The sequence below is a fragment of the Eulemur rufifrons genome, chromosome 10, assembly GCF_041146395.1.
Source record: "Eulemur rufifrons isolate Redbay chromosome 10, OSU_ERuf_1, whole genome shotgun sequence".
Lineage (NCBI taxonomy): Eukaryota > Metazoa > Chordata > Mammalia > Primates > Lemuridae > Eulemur > Eulemur rufifrons.
In genome coordinates, this window is record NC_090992.1 from 6099527 (window position 1) to 6123894 (window position 24368).

Genomic DNA, 24368 nt, shown 5'->3' on the forward strand with positions numbered 1-24368 from the left:
GGCGGATCGTTTGAGCTCAGGAGTTCGAGACCAGCCTGAGCAAGAGCGAGACCCCATCTCTACTAAAAATAGAAAGAAATTATATGGACAGCTAAAAATATATATAGAAAAAATTAGCCGGGCATGGTGGTGCATGCCTGTAGTCCCAGCTACTCGGGAGGCTGAGGCAGTAGGATTGCTTAAGCCCAGGAGTTTGAGGTTGCTGTGAGCTAAACTGACGCCACGGCACTCACTCTAGCCGGGGCAACAGAGCGAAACTCTGTCTCAAAAAAAAAAAAAAAGATGTTTTGCTTTCAACAAATGGCAGCAGCGGTCTTTTCAAGGGAATGGGCTCGCTGTCTTCCGCCCCCAAGGTTTCTTGGGGGCGCGGAATTCCTGAGATTTAAAATCCAGACAAAATGGTATCGTGTCCCCTTTGTGTCCCCAGTGTCTGGCGCTTCCTACCATTTCTTTGCAAACATTCAGAACCAGAGAGGATACAAGTAGTGTCTAAGCCAAGGACTCTCAGGAATCGCTTCTAATACATATCCTATTTAAATGTTGCATTATGCTATTTAGGGGTTGAAGAGCAGCCTTTTCGGATATGGGACTCGAACTCGTAAACCGTAGCTCTTCCTGCATTTCCCGCCTCAGCCGGGTGACGGACAGGCGGGCTCCTGGATAAGGGAACAACTACCGCAGCCGAGGGCGGGAGCAAGGTGCGCGCGCCGAGTAGGGGGAGGGGCCTGACGCACGCCGAACCAGGACCTGAGGGCGTGGGTGCAAGCTCTCGCGAGAGTGGGTTTGTTCTTGGGCTGCAGCTGCCGCTGCCGCCTCCTCTCACCAGCGCCGTTGCTGCGGGGGATTGTGGGAGCCTCCGCGTCCCGCTCGCTGGGAGAGCGATACCTCTCCTTTTCCCTCTCCCTCTCCCTCAGGTAGGCGTGAGGCGGGTAAGAGTCGGGGTGGGGTGGCCGGGGGCTCTCCGTGCCCGCCGGGAGGGGACAGCGACGGCGACAGAGGCCGCGGGGAGCCGGCGGCGCGCCTTTCTTGCTCGCTCCCGCTCCTCCGCTCTGCCTCCCTCCGCGCTGCGTATGTGAGCCGCCTGATCGGCGGCCGCCATGTTAGGAGCGCAGTGGCGGCGCAAGCAGCCTTCTCGGGCAGCGGAGGTGAGCGGTCCCGGAGGGAGACAGGCGGCCGGCCAGAGGCCTTGGGTACGGCGGGAGGGTCAGGGGTGCCGAGGTCTGCTCATCAGCGGAGCTTCCCGCGTCCTGGGCTTTCTGTGGGCGGGGGCGGGACAAGCCCGTTACATGCGGGCCGCAATGCTGAAGGGGAGGGAGGAGCGCTCGAGGCCTGAGGGACAGACTGTCCATCGGAGGCCTGCCCTTTCGGGAGGACGGTTAAGATAGCAAAGTCCTTGAGTAGCGCTAGCCCCAAATAATCCGTTTGCTTTTTTTCCTGTGAAAACATGCCCCCAAATAGAGGATTTCACAGACTCTGAAAGCTTGGTGTTTGAGCAACGTTTCTTTCTTTCCCTGGTGTCACGGCCTTCGCGCCGCTTCTGGCCCATCGCTTCGTAGCGCCCGCTAAGACTCCCCCGCCCACACACGCGCGCGCGCTGTTTTAGCTGGCCATCAGAAACAATTCCCTACCCCCTCATCGCGTAAAAATGGCCGAAAAGTGAAACGTTAACGCTTGTTTTTGGTATTGCGTCGTGGAGAAAGCCTTCTGCAGTATGCTGCGAAGGAGGTGATTTGTTCCTTTAGTCAGTCACCTCCCATCCTTTTTCTCCATATAAAAATACTATTAGTTAAGGTTCCTCTGAGAGGATCCTGTGGTGGGAGACCTTCCGGTTTCCAGACAAAGGGTTTGGAGAGTACCGTGGTATAGTCGCCGCGTCGTTGTTCGTTTCTAGCGCTGTGCCTTGTTCTGTGTTCTACATTTACGATGGATGAATATCCCCTAGGTGCTTATCCTGCCCTGTGGCCCTGTTCTGTGGAATATCCCTTTCTGTGGAATATTTCTGTTGGATAGGTTACAGTTTTTCAGCTAGACATTTCTAGAACGATCATGGTGATTCCGAAATTTCTAGTCTTTCAAGCGCGCTGGAATAATGTCAAGAGTCGTTGATTTCGCAGGTAGTGGTCGCGAGACTTTCAATTGAGGCCGCGCTCTATATGTTAAACCTTGGTTTGGATTTTTCAATAGTCGGTAAAATACATTTTTCTCCCAGAAAATTTAAATAGACTATGGGAGCAAAAATTATATTTTAGGCTATTTTCATAAATGTTCAAAATAAAATTTCCCTCTGAAAAATCATTTTACTAGTGGCTCAGTCATCTGCGCAGTCTACACGGTTTTTCAACATTAGTATTGTTTTAGAAATAAAGAAGGGTGGAGAGGGTACAGATTTTTGTTGCAAAAACACTCTCTGGGTCATGCCTTTTCCGTTTAAATAGAATGTTTTTACAAACTCGAAATTAAACACCATTGAAGTACTACGTGAAGATTCTTCTGGTTGGTTATGTAAGATTTGAAAGATCATTTAGCCAGAACATATTTGTGTTGAAGTGCTTTGAATTTACATTTCCTCCTTTGCACTTAACATCAGATGCTTATAACATTAGTTTATACTTTATCCAGAGAAGAAGTTTCACTTTATCTATTTTCCTTTTCACCTGTGTACAGCTTATATAGCATTTTGAACTAATTCGGAAGGATTTAACCACCCTTGTTCTGAACATTTATGCTAAAAGTCTTTAAACATACTACTTTTATTACTGATACTTTTAGAGAATGTAAACGCTAATATAAATCAGTTAATGATATTAAGTAGTTAAATTTTAACTGGGGAATGCAGCGATAGTGTCATATTTTGGAAGTATCATATAGCTCGAATTCCTAATTTTGTAGAAGAGAAGATTAAAGTCCAGATAGGCCCTGGACTATCCTGGATTATATAGTTGATCAGTGTGGTCCAGAACTCTTGGGTCTTGATTCAATCAGTGGAAGGACTGTACTTACAGGAGTTTATTCTAGGGGAATAATATGTTAACGATTCGTGTATGTAAATGTTAATATTACTCATTAAGCATGTTAAAAATCTAAAGATTCAACTTTTGGGGGATCTTCTAATTTTAATGTGGAAATGAAAAGCTGTACAGCTACTTGAAACAATATTTTAGGAGGAGAGTAATGATGGGAAGATGATAATGGTATGCATTATTAACCAGGAAAGAAAACATCTTAAAATCTCAGATGTCAAGTTTGATTATTCTGTTTGTTTTTAAAGGAATGTGTAAAACATGGAAATAGAGATGTACACCAAAATATTGTTTGCTCAGGATGTTGGCATTATGAGTTTGTGTTTTCTTCCTAGTGTGAAGTTTCTAGAATAAATTATCTTTTGTAATGAGAAAAAAATGAAAAAATTTGTGTAAATGCTAGAACTGCTTAAAAGACAAGAATCTAATGTATTGTTAAGGGGAGTTGAGATAAAATTGAACCAGCTTCTTGAAGTCTAAAAGTAACAGAGTATTGAGAAGTGACAAAAAGTGCGTGTTATTTAAGATATCCTAGTTATTATGTATAGGTAAATGTAGGAATCTGAGAAGATTCCTAGATAAAAATGTTAAAATTGTTGTGATTGGGACTAATACTAATTAGCTTACAATATGAATGCAGCTATTAACTATTTTAAGAATGATCAAAACCAAAGAAATGAATAATGGTTTGTTAAACGTTCTTGGCACATTTTTTAGTTAAGAGTACTTGTTTGTATGTATCTCCTTTGGTTAGAATTAGGTAAAACTATCCCACACTTCTGGCTACAGACTCTGAAAGTGGATGGCTGATATTTGGGATGGAGGATATTAGGTTGTTTGGTGTTGGGGTGGAAGGGTTTCAAACTAGTACTGTACTTTCTATATACGTGGTTGGTTATTCCAAGGCTTAACACTGTCCAAGAAATGAAGTGCTGTAATTTGTAATTCTTAGCTTTGTAGTAGACCTTTCTTGTTGGATCATTAGGATCAAGGGCTCTGAATTCCCCCTCTCCCTTCCCCTAGACAGGGTCTCCCTCTGTTGCCCAGGCTGGAGTGCAGTGACATTGTCATAGCTCACTGCAGCAGCCTCCAATTCCTGGGCTCAAGCGATCCTCCAGCCTCAACCTCCCAAGTAGCTGGGACTACAGGTGCGCACCACCACCACCACCACCCCCTCCCCCCCAGCTAATTATTTTTGTAGATACGGGTCTCACTATGTTGCCCAGGCTGGTCTCAGACTCCTAACCTCAAGCGATCCTTTGAGGTCTCCAAAAGTGCTAGGATTACAGGCGTGAGCCACCAGGCCCAGCCTAGATATGTGCCTTAAAATGGGTTTATAGGCACTTAAAAACTTTAGGTTTAAACTTACTCAGTTCGTTTCTATTGTAAGCATAAACATAGACTTGTAGTACAATAGAAGTTATATGATATAAAGTGCTATGTTATTTTTCTTGATCTGAATGTAATTTATTACTGGGGCAGGTCTGTGTGAATGGAGTGGGGAGTGCCTTTGATGTGATGGGGATATGATATAATTTTTCATTTGTATATCAAGCTGTAATGTTCTCTGTATAAATGAGGCTCTGTGAAAGTTCTGTATGAAGTAGTAATGAAAGCTTAGGTTTAAATTTTTTTTAACTATTCTAAAATTTAAAAGATAATTGATATAAAATACTTGCTTTTTTTCCCTAGAAACTTTAAAAAATGACATCTGGCATTCTCTTTGATCTAGAATCCCAATAACTTGTGGTTGTTGGTACATGTCCTTAGGCAGAAACAGTTTAGTAGGTAAACAAAGAGGGTGCTCATGGTTGGTGGGGGGGCGTAAATAGTTCTTCCCAGCTACTGCTGCTGGATAAGAAGAGTAAAGAAAAATAAATGCTTAGGTTAGGCGTCTTAGTGGGCTGGCAGGAAATGCAAGTATTTGAGCATCTAACTCAGGCAGTTAGTTGGTGAAGAAAGATTAACGTCAAATACAGATGTTTGAACTTAAAATATTCTTTCTTTGAGAAGATGTGTAACAGCAGACTGATTTAACGTATATTTGTGTCTATCCACCTGTGGGCCGTGATATCCTGGAAGAGCACCCTGGAGAGGGAAGTTTTGCACTTACGCACCAAGGCACACCAAGAAATACTGCTAGTATTTCTTGGTAATGGCAAGAAATTGAAAACAGTTTGAATGTCCATCACCTGCAGAATAAATATATGTGCATACATGATGGTATCTATATTGCAGTGAAAATGTAGGTTTAATTCAGTTAAATATAAATGTGGATAAATCAATTTTTAAAAACAAATAAGATCAATACATATTAAATTTGTGTGAAGTTCAGAAATGCAAAATTAACACTTTTTTAAGGATACAAACATTAAACAGTAAAACCTAAAAGTAAGGAACTGTGGGGCGGGGATGCATTGGAGGTTGCCAGGTAAGAGATTTCTCAGGTCTTGTTAACGTTCTATTTCTAAACTTGGGTACTTGTATATACACTGTGGTTTGTATAATATATTCCATGGTTAAAAGGGGGATGCTGGACCTTAAGAGAGTTACTAGTATTGCATGAAATGAGGACAGGAGGGGTGCGTCCCAGCTACTAATAGTTCTTACACAAGCACCGAGCATTTTCTGTAAATGGACTATCAAGCAGACCTTTCTGTGAGATGTTGGGTTATGGTAAGAAATAGATTTAGATAAGTAGGATGGAACCAGTATGTGAAAGGCATTGAAAACCATAGTGTGGACTTCATGTGGTGAATAGTAGTAGGTCTTTGAGCAGGAGAATGTGAAATAATGAGTTTCAGGTGATTTGTATTGGAAGGTGATGGATGATCTGTGAGCTTGGATGAAAGGAGGCCAGCTGAAGGGCAGCAGGACTGGGGATCTCCGGTAAGGTATAGCAAAGGGAATAGAAAGGTAAGGGTTGTATTCTGAAGGATGAGAAGATAATTTAAGCACAGATTGGCAATAGAGAATGAAGAAGAAAAAGGTTTTGATTTGTCCGCTTTCACTAGACTCAGCTTCTCTTCTATGATCTTACCTGTCAAAGTTACTACCAGTCTTTAAATCTGGTTTTTAAAGCTGATTCCTGGAGCGGTTTGACGAGGCTCAAATTTGAATTTCAGCTTTGAATGGAAATCGATAGGACATTAAAGTTGATCTGTGAAATAGTACAGTACAAGTGAGAAAGGGTTAGGGTTACGGTTCACGTGCATCTCTTACCTCTAAAGTTTTTCTTGTGTAAAAATAAGGAAAAATAAATTTCACATTTTTAGTTTGTTGAGGATCAAATTACACACAAAAAAATGATGACTGGTGCTTGCTATGAAGTAGGTATTATTTTTATTCCTATTTTACATGTGAGGAAACTGATGTGAAGTAATTTGTTCAAGGTCACACAGTTATTTTGTAGTAGAACCAGGATTCAAATCAAGGCATTTGGGCCCTCAGAATTCACTATATATGAAATCAGAGTTGTACAAATGTTTGTGGAAGTCAAGAGAGTGGAACGTTAAGTGTAGGGAAAAGTCTTAAGGCTGTAGAATGGAGCCTTGAGGGATACCATTGATTTTGCTTAAATAGAGAAGAAAGTCATGTTTGTGTCATATATCAAATCAAGAGTGAACATTATTAGTTAAATGGAATAATTTCTATCTTACACTATGGATTTATTTTAATCAGTTTCCTGTGTAGCTTCAATTTGAAAATATTACATAGGCTGGGCACAGTGACTCACGCCTGTAATCCTAGCACTCTGGGAGGCTGAGGCAGGAGGATCACTTGAGCTCAGGATTTCTAGACGAGCCTGAGCAAGTGGGAGACACCCCGTCTCTACTAAAAATAGAAAAAATCAGCTGGACGTGGTAGTGCGCGCCTGTAGTCCCAGCTACTGGGGAGTCTGAGGCAGGAGGATCGCTTGAGCCCAGGAGTTTGAGGTTGCTGTGAGCTAGGCTGAAGCCATGTCACTCGCCTAGGCAATAGAGTGAGACTGTCTCAAAAAAAAAAATTTTTTTTCATGCTGAATTGAAAGTCACTAGGAAAATGTTTTAAGCCTAGGAAGAAGAAAATATTATTCTAGGTTTGAGTGGGAATTTCTTCTACTGATTAACATGAAGTTTTCTATCTTCTCAGCAGCTGAAGCCACTCTGCAACACTTACCTATCATTAATTAGCCTAAGGATCAAGAAGTGGACTAGAAGTTGACTGTAGGTCTGTCAGATGGATTAAGAGTAGTAGTCTTAAAGCAATTAAAAATATTATACTTACGTTTCAGGCTTCCTGGCACTACACTTTATAATGATTTATCTTTCCTATTGTGGAATGACACATAGCTTTATATAAAACTGAAATTAAGAGTTTTATTTCCTACAGGGTTTACTATTTAACTGGTTTTTTTTTTCCTCTTTTTCTTTCTTTGTTTTTTTGGAGGGTTATAACTGGTTTTTGTTTTTAAAAAAACTCTTAAGCCACTCAGTCACATGCCATGCAAGGTGAGATTATGACACTCAAAAACACAGAATATAAGATTTGAAAGTGGCGCAACCTCTAGGAAGAAGACGGAATAGATCCTCAGATTGTATAATCAAAAAGCAAACCCTTAAATGAAATAACCGTTCTAAAATATATTGATATGTAACACTTTTAAAATGGAAACTATGTTGGTAAATTCTGAATAAAGCCATTATCAAATTGAGTAAGTGAAGAAAGACTTAAATAAAGAAGTCCTGACCACAGGAATCAATATTTTTGTGTGGTTAGTGACAAAAATCAAGACGCTACCTTACCTTTCCAAATGATGCTGCTTTGAAATTACTGATAGCAAACTATCCCTGCCATCTATCAGTGACATGGTTAAGACACTTTTACTAAATTAGTTTTGCTGATTGCTCCCTTAAACAATATTCAGTTTATTTTCACATGAATAAGTTAATAAATCATAAGGGTATTTGGCAAATTTGAAAGTTTCTCACCACCATTTTGTGTGTGATTATCATTCAGAAGAGGAAAATATTATAAGAAACTATAGTTTTTTTTAGCTGTTGCTAAAAAAATGTTTGTTTGTTTGAGGTTTTGTTCTGTTGCCCAGGCTATAGTGCAGTGGCACAGTCATAGCTGCACTCCTGCGCTTGAGCAATCTTTCTGCTGAGCCTCCTGAGTAGCTGGGATTATTATAGGTACGTGCCACCATGCCCAGCTTTTTTGTTTTGTTTTGTTTTTGTTTTTTTGTGGAGGCTGGGTCTCACTATGTTGCTGAGGCTGGTCTTGAACTGCCTCAAAGTATCCTCCTGCCATGGCCTCCCAGAGTGGTAGGATTACAGGCATGAGCCAGTGCGCTCACATTTTATATGTGAGATCAAAGGGTTAAAATAATGTTACCATTAAAATATTTTTTCCCTGGCTAACTCTACTTTTATTGTTGTACCACATGCCATCTTTTATGATTTTATAGGTGTTACTATTGAACCACTTTAAGATTAGTTGTTTTTAAGAAGTAATTATTTCACACAATTGAGAATATAGCTGAAGATCCATATGGTGATAGTAGATACCTTTAGGACAGAATTTTAATTTTATTTTTTCCTGTAATGCCTTCTAAAGAACTAAAGTTGGCTTGTGCTCATTTTATTAATTTCTGTGAATAACCCTCTGAAAGAATGAATAAGGGCTTATAGGTAATCTTTATTTTATGTAGGAGGAAATCTAGATCTGAAACAACCATTTGCTTCTTTCTGTTCGTGAATTTTCAGGTTGTGTCGTGTCAGACTTCTGTCATTTTCTGAAATATTTAGAAATATTCTAGTTCTTAATTGGAGAAGAAATAAATCCAATGAAGGATATCAGATACTCATGGAATGGGAGATAGAATATTAACTGATAACAGTTTTAACATAGGGATAGTATCTGTTCAGATGTTGAATGTGAAGCTAATATTTTTAAGACCATTTAAAACTGTATCATGAAATAGGTTTAAGTTCCATGTTAATCATTTGAAGTTGTCTATAAAAATGAGTTTTAGACTCATTTGTTAAGAATTTGATGATCAGATTGAGGTGGTAAGATTTGTTTTTAATGTTTCCTGGTCTTGGAGTGGAGGTGCTTTCTGCATTGGTGGGCATTTAGAGTTTATTATTTAGAGATTTTAAGTGGGCAAATTGGATTTTGACATTGGTTTTGTTTTTTGTTTTTTGTTTTTCTTAAAGGAGCTATTTTCAAAATTGTGTTAACCTCTAGTACAATTTACCATGAAAAGGCAATTTTATAATTACGGGAAGAAACATGGAATTAGAAAGCTAATCTTTTACAAAATTTTAGTAATTTAGTAAATGTCTCAATGTTGTGCTAACTATACTAATAGGCAGCAGATCCCATGTAAACGAGCCTTTAAAAATGGCTTATACAGTTGATGTTTAACATGGACCAGAGATAGTAGAGGAACGGTTTTCAAAAGTGCTTTCTCAGCAGTGTTATCATATCTGATTGCTCTCAATTTCTTTGTTCTAATAAAAACATTTTTAGAAATTGGTTTAATTTGCAATTTGACCAAAAGTCCAACTATGGAGCTTCATTTTAAGTTGAAACTCGGAGTATCTCAAAAATACTAAGGTTTTTGTCATGGAATTACTTGTCATTGGGATTTGTTTGTCTTGCCCCTTTTCTAAGTTTTTCTGACATCCATTTTCTGTTTTGTCTTGAGGTTATCATCTTTTACCTTTACTTCTCAACTTTTCCTTTTGTATATCCACTGTTTTCATATAAGCTACCAAAAATGTAATTGAGCTCTGTAATCTAACAACCATATTTCCTTAAAATATGGCCATTTTTTAGATTATACATATAATAATACGATTATAATTTCTCTGAGGGAGAAGTTTAGTTCTTTCACCAAAAGACTGACTTTTCAGTAGTAGAAAGCTTTGGCTATAGCATGAAAGTCAAAGCTGCAATCAGTAATAACCCTGATATTTAAACATTTTTATTTTTAAAAACCCTGTAAAAGTTTTGACTTTTTAAAAAATATACGTGAAAATTTAGGTTCAGGTGAGCCAGATATGTAAACAAAGAAAAAAAATTACAAGGACCACCAACGTTTACATAGCGTTTCAACCACCATTCTGTGGCATTTATAAGACATTTCAAAGAAACTTTCATCCAGAGAAATCAACTTGTCTTTATTAGTCTTATCTGAAAGCTTAAGTAGTTTACATAGTGAATCTCATCTAGAACTAGTTTCTTTGGTGTCTCAAATTCATCTTTCTTGGTGTGCAAAAACATCTTCTGTAACTCCAGCCACCTCTGATAGCATTTCTGTGTCTTTTTTAACATTATTATATCTAAATCTTTCTTGCCTGTAACTTTTTAAATACTTCCTCAGCCACTGTATTCGTCTAGTATATCCTTGCTTTAATCTAATATTGGTGGAATTGGTCCCATAATAAACTTGTACCTATTGAATATTGTCTGGTTTTTACTGTAATAAAGTTTAACATGTTGAACTACTAGTGCTTAGGTGTATTAAGATCAGACATAAAAAACTTAGCAATGCCTCATAATAGAATTCTGTAGCAAACAACTTCCGATTTACCTCTATATGTAGTTGTGATTATAAAATTGTTTCACCAAGGACATTTGTTATGTACGTCTTTTAATGAATATTTTATGAGACTCATGTAAATTATTTGCAAATTCTTATGTGACAGTTTCCGAGGCACAGTGCTAATGATTTAAGAAAAAAAATGAAAATAATTTCATCCAGAAACACATCTTGGGGGATCTTAATTTTTAGAACTTAAATTCTCCAGGTGATTGGGTTATTCTTGTGAGAAGTTTGCAGGAATGTGTGTAACAAGATCTCATTTTCATTTTTACCTGTTTTGAGCTCTAGATGTGTTACAACCGTGAGCATTAAATGAGTACTGGTGTGTGTAACTTGGGAAATTTCCCTTCTTTAAATCATACCTATATTTACTGTACCTAGGTTTTTTTTCCTTGGGAGTGCTCTTATTTCTGTATTGACAGAGTTAGTTCTCCTTACCTTGTAAGATTAGATACCAAGTAAGTACTGCCTGATGTAGGATGGTCAGTAAGAAGGCAGTTAGTTGTATGACTTAAATTTGGGCAGAAATCCTTAAAAACTGTAGGAAATGACTTATTTTTCTTATTCACATCTGTCTTCACCTCATATTGATTTTTGCTGCATAAAGGTCTCAGCTATTATGTTTGGTCTTAGATCTTATACTAGGTACTTGACACCTAAGCTTCATTTACTTGTGATTTTACTTGGTTCTTTCTGATAGTGATAATAGGTCTCATTTTCCAAACCACAGTACAACTGATTCATCTTTGACTTGCTGACCTTGATTTTTTGTTTTTAGTCTTCTGGAACTTAAGCATCATACTATAGGGTGTATTTTTATTCTTCTACAAGAAGAAACCCATCTATATTTTTACTGAAATTTTGATGTGCTCAGACATCTAACACTTCAATTTAAATGTTTTTAAACTCAGCATGAAATTCCCTTTAATAGTTAAACTTTAGCATGAAAGACTAGTTTTTAAATATCTATATGCAGGCTCTGCATACATCTGGAATCTGTTTAAGATATGTAATAAATTCCTTGTAAGTTTGAGATCTTAAATGGTTTTTTTTAATCAACATGATGCATAAGGTTTTTTTTTCTTAAAAAAACGGCATCTACTTAAAGGGATTTATGACTAAAATTGCTTATTTTTCTACAGAGTTGTCTGCTGGTTCTCAGCTTGAAGAAGATTCTACAGTCCTTATTGATCCTTTTTCTTGGCGTTACCATTTTTTGAAGCAAAGTTAACCTAGCTTTCTAGTTTGAGCTTTCTTTTTGGCCGTCTTTAAAAAAAAATTTTTTTTTTTAAATCTATAAAATAGACAAGAGATAGTTCTACAATGTCCAAGTCATTCCAGCAGTCATCTCTCGGTAGGGACTCACAGGGTCATGGGCGTGACCTGTCTGCGGCAGGAATAGGCCTTCTTGCTGCTGCTACCCAGTCTTTAAGTATGCCAGCATCTCTTGGAAGGATGAACCAGGGTACTGCACGCCTTGCTAGCTTAATGAATCTTGGAATGAGTTCTTCATTGAATCAACAAGGAGCTCATAGTGCACTGTCTTCTGCTAGTACTTCTTCCCATAATTTGCAGTCTATATTTAACATTGGAAGTAGAGGTCCACTCCCTTTATCTTCTCAACACCGTGGAGATGCAGACCAGGCCAGTAACATTTTGGCCAGCTTTGGTTTGTCTGCTAGAGACTTAGATGAACTGAGTCGTTATCCAGAGGACAAGATTACTCCTGAGAATTTGCCCCAAATCCTTCTGCAGCTTAAAAGGAGGAGAACTGAAGAAGGCCCTACATTGAGTTATGGTAGAGATGGCAGATCTGCTACACGGGAGCCACCATACAGAGTACCTAGGGATGATTGGGAAGAAAAAAGGCACTTTAGAAGAGATAGTTTTGATGATCGTGGTCCTAGTCTCAACCCAGTGCTTGATTATGACCATGGAAGTCGTTCTCAAGAATCTGGTTATTATGACAGAATGGATTATGAAGATGACAGATTAAGAGATGGAGAAAGGTGTAGGGATGATTCTTTTTTTGGTGAGACCTCGCATAACTATCATAAATTTGACAGTGAGTATGAGAGAATGGGACGTGGTCCTGGCCCCTTACAAGAGAGATCTCTCTTTGAGAAAAAGAGGGGCGCTCCTCCAAGTAGCAATATTGAAGACTTCCATGGACTCTTACCGAAGGGTTATCCCCATCTGTGCTCTATATGTGATTTGCCAGTTCATTCTAATAAGGTGAGTTAATGCAACAGATGCTTCTAATTTCTTTTACATTGTAGTGCCTATTCTGTATTTACCTATATCTTTTACTCTAATTCTGTAGTCTGATGACACTGAGTTGATCGAGAATTTTTTACTTTTGAGAACACTTTATTTGGAAGGTAATTGTTTTTAAGCATTTTAAACCAGGGCTTTACATTAATACAATCTGCCTAGATTACTTCTGGCCACAAAGCTGTCATCCACTGGGATTATCTTGTTGGTTTTTGGCATCAATATGTTCTTCTTAATCATATATTTAAGCAGGTTTTTTGTCTGCTTTGTTGAATTAAGTATTTTTTTTTTTTTGCAGTCAATGTGCTCTACCATTCAGGATGCTAGATTTCAGCTCTCCATCTGTCTTGATTGCTGATATGTATGTAGTAAAGATGTATTCTTGAACAATTCTCTTTTTTTCCTTATCTGTGGCTACAGGGAAAGTTAATGTAGAGCCCTGGTGTTTGTTTCAGTATGTTTCATATTTTAGATTAGTTCATTCTTCCTTTTTTAATTTCCCTTTAACACAAATTCTCATGCTGTGACTGAAATTTTTCATCATTTTTTTTCTCCTTTTCCACAACTTTCTTAAACATACTTCAAAACTCACTTTTTATTATCCCATATTGCATCTATCCCTTTAGAGACTTGGACAAATCAACTAGTATCCTGTTCTGTGTTCCTCATAAACAAATTCTTTTTCCGAGTTAGGCTTAGACTTCTGGTATAGTCATTTGAAAAAAAAAAAATCTAATTCTCCTGTGCTTTAATTATCACATCTGGCAAAATGGGAACTTTTTCAAAATGCCCTTAAAATACGTTGTCCCTTCTCTTTCAAGTTTTTCAGTGTTATTCATTCTCACTGTTTTTTTTCCAAGCATACAGTGCAGTTGACATGAAGTCAACAATATAGCACCCCTTTAGTTTGATCTGTAATCTGTGACCATCCATTTTTCCTGATGTACTGTATAGTTATTCTACTTAACTGGAACAAGTTGCTGCCATGAAATTGATTTGATGGTTACTGTTATGGGTTTTTCTTTACAGTAACATCTGGAAGGGTCATTTTCTTTTCATAGCTATTCCTTTGATATGCATTTTTTAGGGAGTATTTTTTAGTAGACTAAATCATATCCTTAGAGATTTTGTTTTTAGTATTCTGTTAAAGAGTATTACCAATCACTCCCTTTTCTATGTTGGGATATCAGTTTTGTCTTTTACTCTCTAATCCATACCAAAGTAAATTAACAAATGCTAAATTTAGGTTTATAGATTTATTTTCATTTAAGAAATAGAACCCATTAAAGTCAGCAAGTTTTAATTGGTAGATGTTTTGCTTGTTACCTTTTTCTAAATTTGTTGGATATGTTTAATATATCATGGAATTTATGTTTTTGTTCAATATTAAACTTCAAGTTTTAGGTCTGATGTGAATTGATAAAATGAAAAGTCCATTAAACTTTGGTGACTTCAATTTTTTCTGTGTTACTTCTTGCCTGTTTATAAAGAAATAATAGTAGAAATGGCAGTATGACCAATGTGCTCAGAAAGGATCTCTAAATTCTGAGGAAAATAGATAGTTCCAGTGTCTCAAATGAAAGTGATTTTAAAGGGACTTAAAATCTTTGCTACTGGAGTCATAAAGCTATTGGGACATCATAAAGGAACACAAAAGGAAACCATGAGAGGACTTACATCAGAGAAAAGTTTGTTTTTTTGTATATGATTATTCTTTTCTCTTCAACTTTTACTGCCTTCTAGTTCCTGAAGAAGGCTAATAACTTAAGTGGATCCAAATTAACAAAAGAGCAGTTTTTAAATATTTCATGAAACATTGGATTCAGGAGTAAGATACCCTGCCCCTAGTAAAAGAGATAATTTTAGTCTGTACAAATGCTTAGGTTCTAGCTACTTTTGGTATTGCATCAAAATACTGAGTACATTTAAGAACTATCTTAGAGGCCTTTTATTTGTTTGGTTTACAAAATTTATGATATTTTTAAATTGGACCAGCTTTAAGAAGTTTAAATACATGATTTTTTAAAAATTTCTAGTTGCCTTAACATGTTTTCTATGTATGTGCATTATTGAAAAAAAAAATAATTAAAATTTCACTTTGGCAGTGGACTCTTCTCATTTTATAACTGATACAGAAAAGCCTTTATAGAAAATTCCTGTGGTGGAAGTAGATAATGAAAAATTTTTAAACATTTAATCCTGCTCTCTGGTATTGCTGCATAACTTGGAAAATCTGTTCTTTTCACTTAGTGGTAATGTTAGTCTACATGATCAAAAGTTCTTCTTACTATGAGATAAACCTAGGTGGAAAACATCTAATTTGTCATCATGGAGTATCATTTTTTATATTTTTAGGTGACTTTAAGTGATGGTGTTTCTCTATTTCTTTCTAGGTAATTTTAGACCATCAAGTTGCTTTTCTACACAATCTCAAACTTTCCTCAGGTTCCTTTCACTTAAAATTTCCCAGTGCAGCCCTTTGGCTGTCTTGTCACTTGAGTTTATAATTTTTCTTTTAGTGTTACTCTAAAATCCCATAAATTATTCTTTATTCTGCCATTCTGGAGGTGCTTCCCAAATTATTCTTTGTTTATATAAATTAAGGTAGCTCAGATACATCAAGGTGAATGTAGTTTTCTTACAGCAACTTCTGAATTCAAAAAGTGAATCCTTACTCTTTATTAATCTGATATGAGAGTTATTTCAGCTTAGAATCCAAGGATATAGGCGTTAAAAACCCTTTGGCTTAGTCCTTACCATAAACCAAACAGTAAGCGATCAGGTATGGTAGTACAGATTAGTAATGAGTGGGTTTGGGAGGTAAATGACTGATTTTTCTCATCTTAGCCTTCCTTTAACACTTTAAAAGACGAGCCACACTTTTACCATAAGCTTGAATCTTTAAAGAATATGGGGGATTGGATATAATTTCTGTTCAGCTGTGTATCCTTTGACTCTCCTATGAATTAGAAGCATGCCTAATGGGATGACATTTATTTCCTTTCCCAGAACACTACTACTTAAGGATATTTTTAATAAATTCTGAAGGTTTTTTAGTTGAGAAAATTCTAAATTAATGTATAATTTATTTAATCTTTCTGAATTTTGTGGACTTTACCTATGGCTGTTATTGCTTATAGCCATTTTAGAAGTGGTCTCCAACAAGTCTACGGTTGCTGTGTTGCCCAGGCTTTTTGGCTGGTCTTGACTTCTGGGCTCAAGCGATTCTCCCACTTTGGCTTCCCACAGCACTGGGATTACAGGTGTGAGCCACTGTGCCCAGCCTGTTAGCCATTATTTTAAAAAGACAATCTAGCTTTGAAAAACATGGGAATAGTATTTGATAGTTCCCTACATTCTAAGGAAGTACCATTCTATTTAGATGTGTTCCATCTTGGTTCTTTCACAGGATTTTAGTTAATTCTTTCAGGGCATAGGAATGTATGTGAACTCTTGTAGTATAAATCAGTTTTTCCAAAATCAGGATCCCATTTATAAAATACCAAGCTTTTCAAAAAGGAATATCTTGTGCCTTATTTTAATCCAGCTCTAAGTGAGACACCCCCCACCCTTTAAAAACACATTGCCTAGCCATGTTTTATATCCGAATGTAATGATATTAGGTAGTATTGGTTTTTACAGAAATTGCCTCAATTTGTGAAGCATCAATAATAGTTGTAAAGCAGGAATTCCAAAACAGTGCAATACATGTAGCAGTTTGGGGGGAGGATGTTTGGCTTTGTTTGAGCATTTCCCATGTGCCTGGCAAGAGTCTGATAATCAGACTCCTTAACTCATTTGCTTTTCACAATATCCCTATGAGAATATTTTCCCAGTGAATTTAAATAATGTGATCCAAGGATTCACATTTAATATGCATTTTGGGTGTGTAACCTAGGCAACCTAGCAGCAGAGCCTTTCCCCAACTCCTCTTTCTTATATTGCCTAAACAGTTAACTCATTTATATTTGGGTTTCTTTTCCTACAGACAGGAAAATTTGTTTGAATAAAATAAAGTTAATTCCTTCAAATTCAAAATAAACCACAAAGGCACAAATACTGGCAAAATATAATGTTTTCCTCTCTGAAATTTGGAAACAGGCATTCCTTAAACTTACTTCTTTATTTTGGGGAAATACAGTGGGAGCTTAATATTTTGATAAATGGAGATCATTTTCTAGATAAGCCATTCCTGTTAAATTGTTAGCTTTCTATGGCCGTGCTAATCATAGTGCATTTTTCACTACATATTTAGTAAGTAGCACACTTGAAACATGCCTCACAGGCTGGATTAAAGATTCTATTTTTAACTGATTATTCACATTTATAACATATATTTCCTAGAAGAATAGATATAAACATGGATATTTTATCATTTAGAGTGCTATAAAATACCAGTTCTATTAATATACAGTGGTCCATAGTATGGTCTGTAGTAAAAATTAATATGCCTTGCTGATCTCAAGGTCAGTTACTACTCTTGATCTTTATTAACTCTTTATCTTTTCCTTGTCAAGTCTCTAAGTGTGTTGACCAAGATATCCAGTTTTTCCAAGAATGTGCATAGCGTATTTGAGGGCAGGATCAACCTTCAAGGATTCAGAAAAATAGCTTTAAATTAAATCAGTGTGATTTAATGAATGGGCAGGTGTTTGTATAGCCTGTGGTACTGCATAGACATTAACATCCTAGAGTTTGAATGGTTCAGATGAAAATATTTTAGCTTTATTTTTGTTAATTCTACTAATTTACTTTGCTGCAGGAGTGGAGTCAACATATCAATGGAGCAAGTCACAGTCGTCGATGCCAGCTTCTTCTTGAAATGTAGGAGTTTGAAATACCTTTAAAGCATCCTTATCGTGAATCAGAAACAGCCATTATTGGTCTTTGGGAGTTCGTCATTTACTTGTAATATCCACAATGTTATTATCACATAGTTGATACTGTATAGGGAATACTAATTAGAAATAAAATGTTTAGATCTGGAAACCTTATATTGAATATTAGATGCAATGATAGCAATACTTTGTTATTTAATATTATTTCTAGGATAAATACACATTGGTCTTTTTTAATACAAATTGAGATAATTTGTAATAGGCTTAGCGAAAGATAACATTTGATATGTAGAATGGATTCATAATAGCATTTTAAATAATATGCTCTAAAAATATAGAAGATAGAGAAAAGAGAGGGAGGGGTCATTAAAAGATTCTAATTAGTTGTCAAGCAAATCCTTAATAACGTATTTTTTGCTTTTGAGATGCTTTTGGTTCTGAGTTTAAGCTGCTACCATGAAATGGAATTCCTAAAGAAACTCCCTGCACAAGCAGCACACAGTCCCATTGTTCACTGGAATTGCAGTTTTCACGTATACCTAACTCTGTTAGGGCTATCCTTTCTTTCTAATGTCTGTTCTTGGTATGTAATATTGAAGAAGGAAAATCTGTGGTCTGTTCTTGTTTCTATGTCATCCACATTTCTAATTTCTTGTGCAACACTTTTCCTCCTTAAGATTTAACAAATATAGGACAAATTAAATTTCAACATATATTACCTACATTTGCAAGCAATACGAAAGTTTCTTCTCATTAATTTGGATTATTTTGAATTTCTGAAATTTTTCTTTTGAAGTATTTATAGGACATGCTTTAAAACTAATATTTCTGACATGTAGACTCTCAGATAACTTTACTAATAAATGATCTCTATTTTAGAGGCCAAACGAGGCTACTTTGTGAAAAGGACAGTTTTATTTTAAAGTTAATTTTCTGGTCTTTTTAAAGCTACCCAGAATGGAATCCTGACAATGATACAGGACACACAATGTAAGTTAAAATTTTTTAAGCTACTGTTTGTAAAGGAGATCAATGTACGGAATGTAATTGATTGTACACAATGTAAGTTAAAACATTTTTTAAAGCTACTGTTTGGAAAGGAGTTCAATGTGCAGATTTAGGTTTAACTTTGAACATTTCATAAATAAAAATATTTTTTTAATTTCTTTACTGAAAATGAAGTTTGATAAAATTCACTGTAGTTGACAAAATTTTTAGCAAATATTTTTGTAGTAATTTTTATTCTTATGTTGTCAATATAGATTTTTGTCTAGTTACTTGACACATAGATGCCCTGAAATATTGAAGTCCTCATAGTCATACAAGAGGTGCTTTAACAATAAAATCTTAATTATTTCTGTTGGACTTTTTATCATGCTTTATATTTTATGTCTTCATATTACTAGGGGTGATCCCTTCATGTTGCAGCAATCTACAAACCCAGCCCCAGGAATCCTGGGACCTCCACCTCCCTCATTTCATCTTGGGGGACCAGCAGTTGGACCAAGGGGAAATCTCGGTGATTATACAAAATTCATGTCACTGTTCCCTGATAGCTTTAACCATAAAAATTAAATGCAATGTTTATAGGCAAAAGAAGGCTCATTCAAATGTTACTGAAAAATAACATTGCATGAAAAGATACGGTAATAACCTTTTCATTTGTGTTTGAAAGATGTCCATTTTTTCAGTTAAAATAGCTTCTTTATAGTGAGTATATTTATTTTAAAAGACTGAAAAAAAATATTTTTCTTCCCATAAAGGTGCTGGCAATGGGAACCTGCAAGGACCTAGACACATGCAGAAAGGCAGAGTGGTCAGTAATACAGCTCTTGCTTTTACCATATTTACAGTTTTGGGGAATGTGATTTAAGTCCTTACTGATTAAAATCTATATCGTGGTCTTTACTGTAGGAACACTGCTATAGTTTGAAAACAATTGGGTTTTTGTATGACTCTGATAATAGTTAAAAATTTTATTTTTATATGCCCGTGGTCTAGAGATCTCACCTTGATTCAGCATCTTAGAAACTTTGCTGTCCAGTTATGTACACAGTATTCAATTTAAAAACCAGTGTAGAGATTATCTTCTGAAACTTTGAAATAGTATAACCATTTGGTTATAATCAGAATTTACCCAGTGAAATTTGACTTGTTACGTGTAGTTATGAGTTAATATTTGAACTACTTACTCTCTTCTGGTTAATTGTAGACTATAAAAGTTCTAATCCATAACCTGTTTCATATTGCTTTAAAGAGACTTCTAATGACTTGATTTCTTCCTATCTGATAGGAAACTAGCCGAGTTGTTCACATCATGGATTTTCAACGAGGGAAAAACTTGAGATACCAACTGTTACAGCTTGTGGAACCATTTGGAGTCATTTCAAATCATTTGATTCTAAATAAAATTAATGAGGTATAAGTTGAAAGAAGGATATTATTTATTCATTTTACTAATATATATTTTTACTAGGGGATTAAATGATTTTGTATTAGAAAAGGAATTAATGGGATCTTAATCAATTTGAAGTGTGATAGAGGAAAAAGCCCATAGTTTATATATGTCAATAATATTTGAGTACTGATGATGGATTATTATCTTTATAAATTGTGATCCTGAAGTAGTAATTGTCTTTATTATCATACTACTATAAGAGCTGTAAAAGGAAATTTCTTTGAAAAGCCATTTCAGATCTATAACAAAATGGTGCCAAGTCATTATTTCAATCTAATAAGCATAATAAATGATAATATAATTTAGAACCATGAATATAATCTGAGGAGGCCTATTAATAGCAAATTGGCGACATTAGTTTTTATTTTTCATTTCTTAAAAATACTTTCAGTTTAATGATTAAATGTATTATCTGGAAAGATTTGGGGCAATGTTTTTTAGAAATTATTTATTTATTTTGAGACAGTTTCACTCTGTTGCCCAGGCTAGAGTGCCGTAGCGTCAGCCTCGCTCACAGCAACCTCAACCTCCTGGGCTCAAGCAATCCTCCTGCCTCAGCCTCCTGAGTAGTTGTGCCACTATGCCTGGCTAATTTTTTCTATATATATTTTTAGTTGTCCATATAATTTCTTTGTATTTTTAGTAGAGATAGGGTCTCGCTCTTGCTCAGGCTGGTCTCAAACTCCTAAGCTGAAACGATCTACCCGCCCCGGCCTCCCAGAGTGCTAGGATTACAGGCGTGAGCCACCGCACCTGGCCTAGAAATAATTTTTTGTACGTTTACAGGCTTTTATTGAAATGGCAACCACAGAGGATGCTCAGGCTGCAGTGGATTATTATACAACCACACCAGCATTAGTATTTGGCAAGCCAGTGAGAGTTCATTTATCTCAGAAGTATAAAAGAATAAAGGTAATACCTATTTTTTGTTCATGTTGTATATCAGTTTAGTACATCATTTTAATATTTTTTAACTTTGGTTATTTAAAATTGTTACAAAAAGCTAGACTATTCTTAACTATTGACTATTAATTTTGGTATACCTGCCCCTTTTTTTGTTTATTGAAGAAACCTGAAGGCAAGCCAGATCAGAAGTTTGATCAAAAGCAAGAGCTTGGGCGTGTCATACATCTCAGCAATTTACCCCATTCTGGCTACTCTGACAGTGCTGTCCTCAAGCTTGCTGAGCCTTACGGAAAAATAAAGAATTATATATTGATGAGGATGAAGAGTCAGGTAATTTACATATGGAGATTTTGAAAAAGATAAATTTCTCAAAGTGCTTTAAGATTTTTCAGTATATCATTTTAGTTGAGGAAAGCAGGGGGAATAGTTTTCTTTACAGGTAAATTTTCTTAGCCTATACAATGATGAATGGTTTTTTATTGTTAACTGTTTTGGGGGGCTTTTTTTTTTAAGTAGATGGCTCATAGTAAAAGGATTGAATAAATACTAAAAAGTCGAAAGTAAAGCACTCTTACCTTGGGGGTTGACATGGGTTGCGGAGGGTGGGCCTGGGAGGGGTGGTGGCCATTTTCTTCTAACAGTAACCAAGAAGGGCATAGGCGCTGTGCTTTTATTCCCCATGTGCTGTTTTTCTCGCTGACTTACAGCAGGACAGAAAAGCCTTGGCCTGCCGCCATCCACAGTCCAGTCTGGACCAAACAAAAAATGTCAGCCGTTGCCCCCCCCCCACCACCACCACCACCCCCCAGCCCTGGCTAAAGGCCAAGGTTGGCCTAGGGCTTCTCCAGAGGTACCCAATGCTGCCACGAAGAGTTGGGCTCTGTCAGCCGCGGGTCCCTTGGCCAAGGGCGAGGCTTAGGCCTGCTGACGCAGGGAGAGTAACGAGTGCTTTCCAGAGCTGTGGGACTTGCACCCGGGACGCAGCTCATACATACATGGGGGAAAAAAAAAGAACTCTTACCCTGGCTAATAGTAGAACTGTTTAATTCTGATTCTTGATACTTGCTTTCTTTACTTTGATTTTGCCAAATTGCTCTTCAGCAAGGTTGCACCAATTTATATTTCCACCAGCATTGTTTGAGAGTACTTTGCAAACTGGATATTACAGACTTCAAAATCTGTGAATTTAATGGGTGAATTATATTATCTCATACTTTAAATTTAGAAAATTCTGAGAAAGGAGAGCATCTTTTCTTTCTTCTTTTGTTAAACACTTTTGTAACTCAACATTTAAAGTTTGTGTCCTTCTATTCTAGGCTTTTTTCTTGTAGTATTTTCATTAATGTCTAACAAACGTACTTTTTTTTTTTTTTTTTTGGAGACAGAGTCTCCCTCTGTCACCCGGGCTAGAGTGCAGTGGCATCATGGTAGCTCATTGCAACCTTAAACTCCTGGGATCAAACTTCCTGCCTCAGCCTCCCAAGTAGCTGGGACTATAGGTCACGCCACCATACCCAGCTAATTTTTTTCTGTTTTTTGTAGAGACAGGATTTAACTCCTGAGCTCAAGCAATCCTCCCTCCTCGACCTCCCAGTGTCCTAGGATTACAGGCCATCTCACCCAGCTGTGCTTATTACTTATTTTCAGAAGGACTGTATATAGGTGGTTTAATGTTTGTTGCTACAGTGATTCTTGGGGACTTTGTATATCTGACACCTTGTTCTTATATTATTTGGTGTCTTTAAACTCTTACCAGTATCGCTGTGCTAAAGGTTAGATTTTCCTAACAAGTACATAGAATAAATGGTAAACACTGGAATTTTAATACAATTCTGTGAAAAATAATACCATTATTTCAATTTTTTTTTTAAGGCCTTCATTGAGATGGAGACAAGAGAAGATGCAATGGCAATGGTTGACCATTGTTTGAAGAAAGCCCTTTGGTTTCAGGGGAGATGTGTAAAGGTTGACCTGTCTGAGAAATATAAAAAACTGGTACTGAGGGTATGTAGTACTCGTTTGTCATCATTTAAAAGTTTTTCACATATTTCAAATGACAACATTCTTATAAACATTTCTGTATGCTAAAAATATGACTATTGAAATACAGGTTTATTGAAAGAGATAAACCTATTGAAAGAAATATTTAAAAAGAACCCTTTTTTGGTCTTCTAGTAGCTGAAGTTTTTAAATTGGTGTTCTGCAAGGGAGACTTTCAGTGCTGTTATCTATTTAAGATTTTAACAGAGTTCCACTACCAAAGTTTATTAACCCCTTCTCTGTTGGTATGGTGATTGATAAACTTTTGACTATAGGCAGCTTAAGTTCTTGGGTACGGTTAAAGGGATTGAATAAGCTGAGTTGGTTATATAAGGGGGGATGGTCACAAGTTATTCCTTGGATAATTATATATTCTGGAAATTAATATATTTAACTTATGTAAAACTTTTGTCTTCTAGATTCCCAATAGAGGCATTGACCTCCTGAAAAAAGATAAATCCCGGTAATTTCATTTTGTGTGTGTTTATATGCACTGGTACATTAGATTTTTATTTTTGAAACCCAGAAAAATTGTGTGTCTTTTTGATTTCAGAAAAAGATCTTACTCTCCAGATGGTAAAGAATCTCCAAGTGATAAGAAATCCAAAACTGATGGATCCCAGAAGACTGAAAGTGCAACCGAAGGTAAAGAACTAGAAGAAAAGTCAGGTGAAGATGGTGAGAAAGATACAAAGGATGACCAGACAGAGCAGGAACCCAGTATGCTTCTTGAATCTGAAGATGAGCTACTCGTAGATGAAGAAGAAGCAGCAGCATTGTTAGAAAGTGGCAGTTCAGTGGGAGATGAGACCGATCTTGCTAATTTAGGTGATGTGACTTCTGAGGGGAAAAAGGAGTCTTCAGATAAAGCTGTGAAAAAAGATGCAAGTGCTTCAGCAGCAGCAAAGAAAAAGCTTAAAAAGGTAAAGGAAATTTTTATATTAACTTTTAATAGAACACCAGATCAGATGAATGTTTCAAATTAATTACTTTAGCAGATAAGGAGAATTATCAGAAAATAGATCATATATGAACCAAAATAAAAACATTTAAATCTAAACTCTGCAATAAATAGATTAAATAGGACATTTTGTTACAGTTGCTAAAAAAAAAAAAAAAGTCAACTTACAAAAAAGAAACTTTAGTATTGAAGGAAAAGGCTTTAACATTTGCTTCTGTAGTGTAGTGGTGTTGTGTAAGTAGGCAGCCTTATAGTACAGCTTATATTTTTAATAGAT

General features: G+C 36.4%; 1 protein-coding gene across 3 annotated transcripts in view; it reads left to right on the forward strand.

The window, feature by feature from the left end:
- Nucleotides 1-852: 852 nt before the first annotated feature.
- Nucleotides 853-24368, forward strand: part of MATR3 (matrin 3) — a 29330-nt gene continuing 5814 nt past the window's right edge. For 2 of the 3 annotated variants that reach the window (XM_069483714.1, XM_069483715.1), the window contains exons 1-12: nt 853-914; nt 11757-12849; nt 17651-17712; nt 18675-18716; nt 19133-19245; nt 19490-19542; nt 20020-20145; nt 20971-21096; nt 21253-21420; nt 22963-23094; nt 23550-23593; nt 23684-24053. In XM_069483714.1, coding sequence (XP_069339815.1) covers nt 11938-12849; nt 17651-17712; nt 18675-18716; nt 19133-19245; nt 19490-19542; nt 20020-20145; nt 20971-21096; nt 21253-21420; nt 22963-23094; nt 23550-23593; nt 23684-24053 — 2148 coding nt within the window. In that variant the 5' untranslated portion in view covers nt 853-914; nt 11757-11937. The remainder of the gene's footprint in view (nt 915-11756; nt 12850-17650; nt 17713-18674; nt 18717-19132; nt 19246-19489; nt 19543-20019; nt 20146-20970; nt 21097-21252; nt 21421-22962; nt 23095-23549; nt 23594-23683; nt 24054-24368) is intronic. The other variant, XM_069483717.1, reaches the window with a different exon arrangement.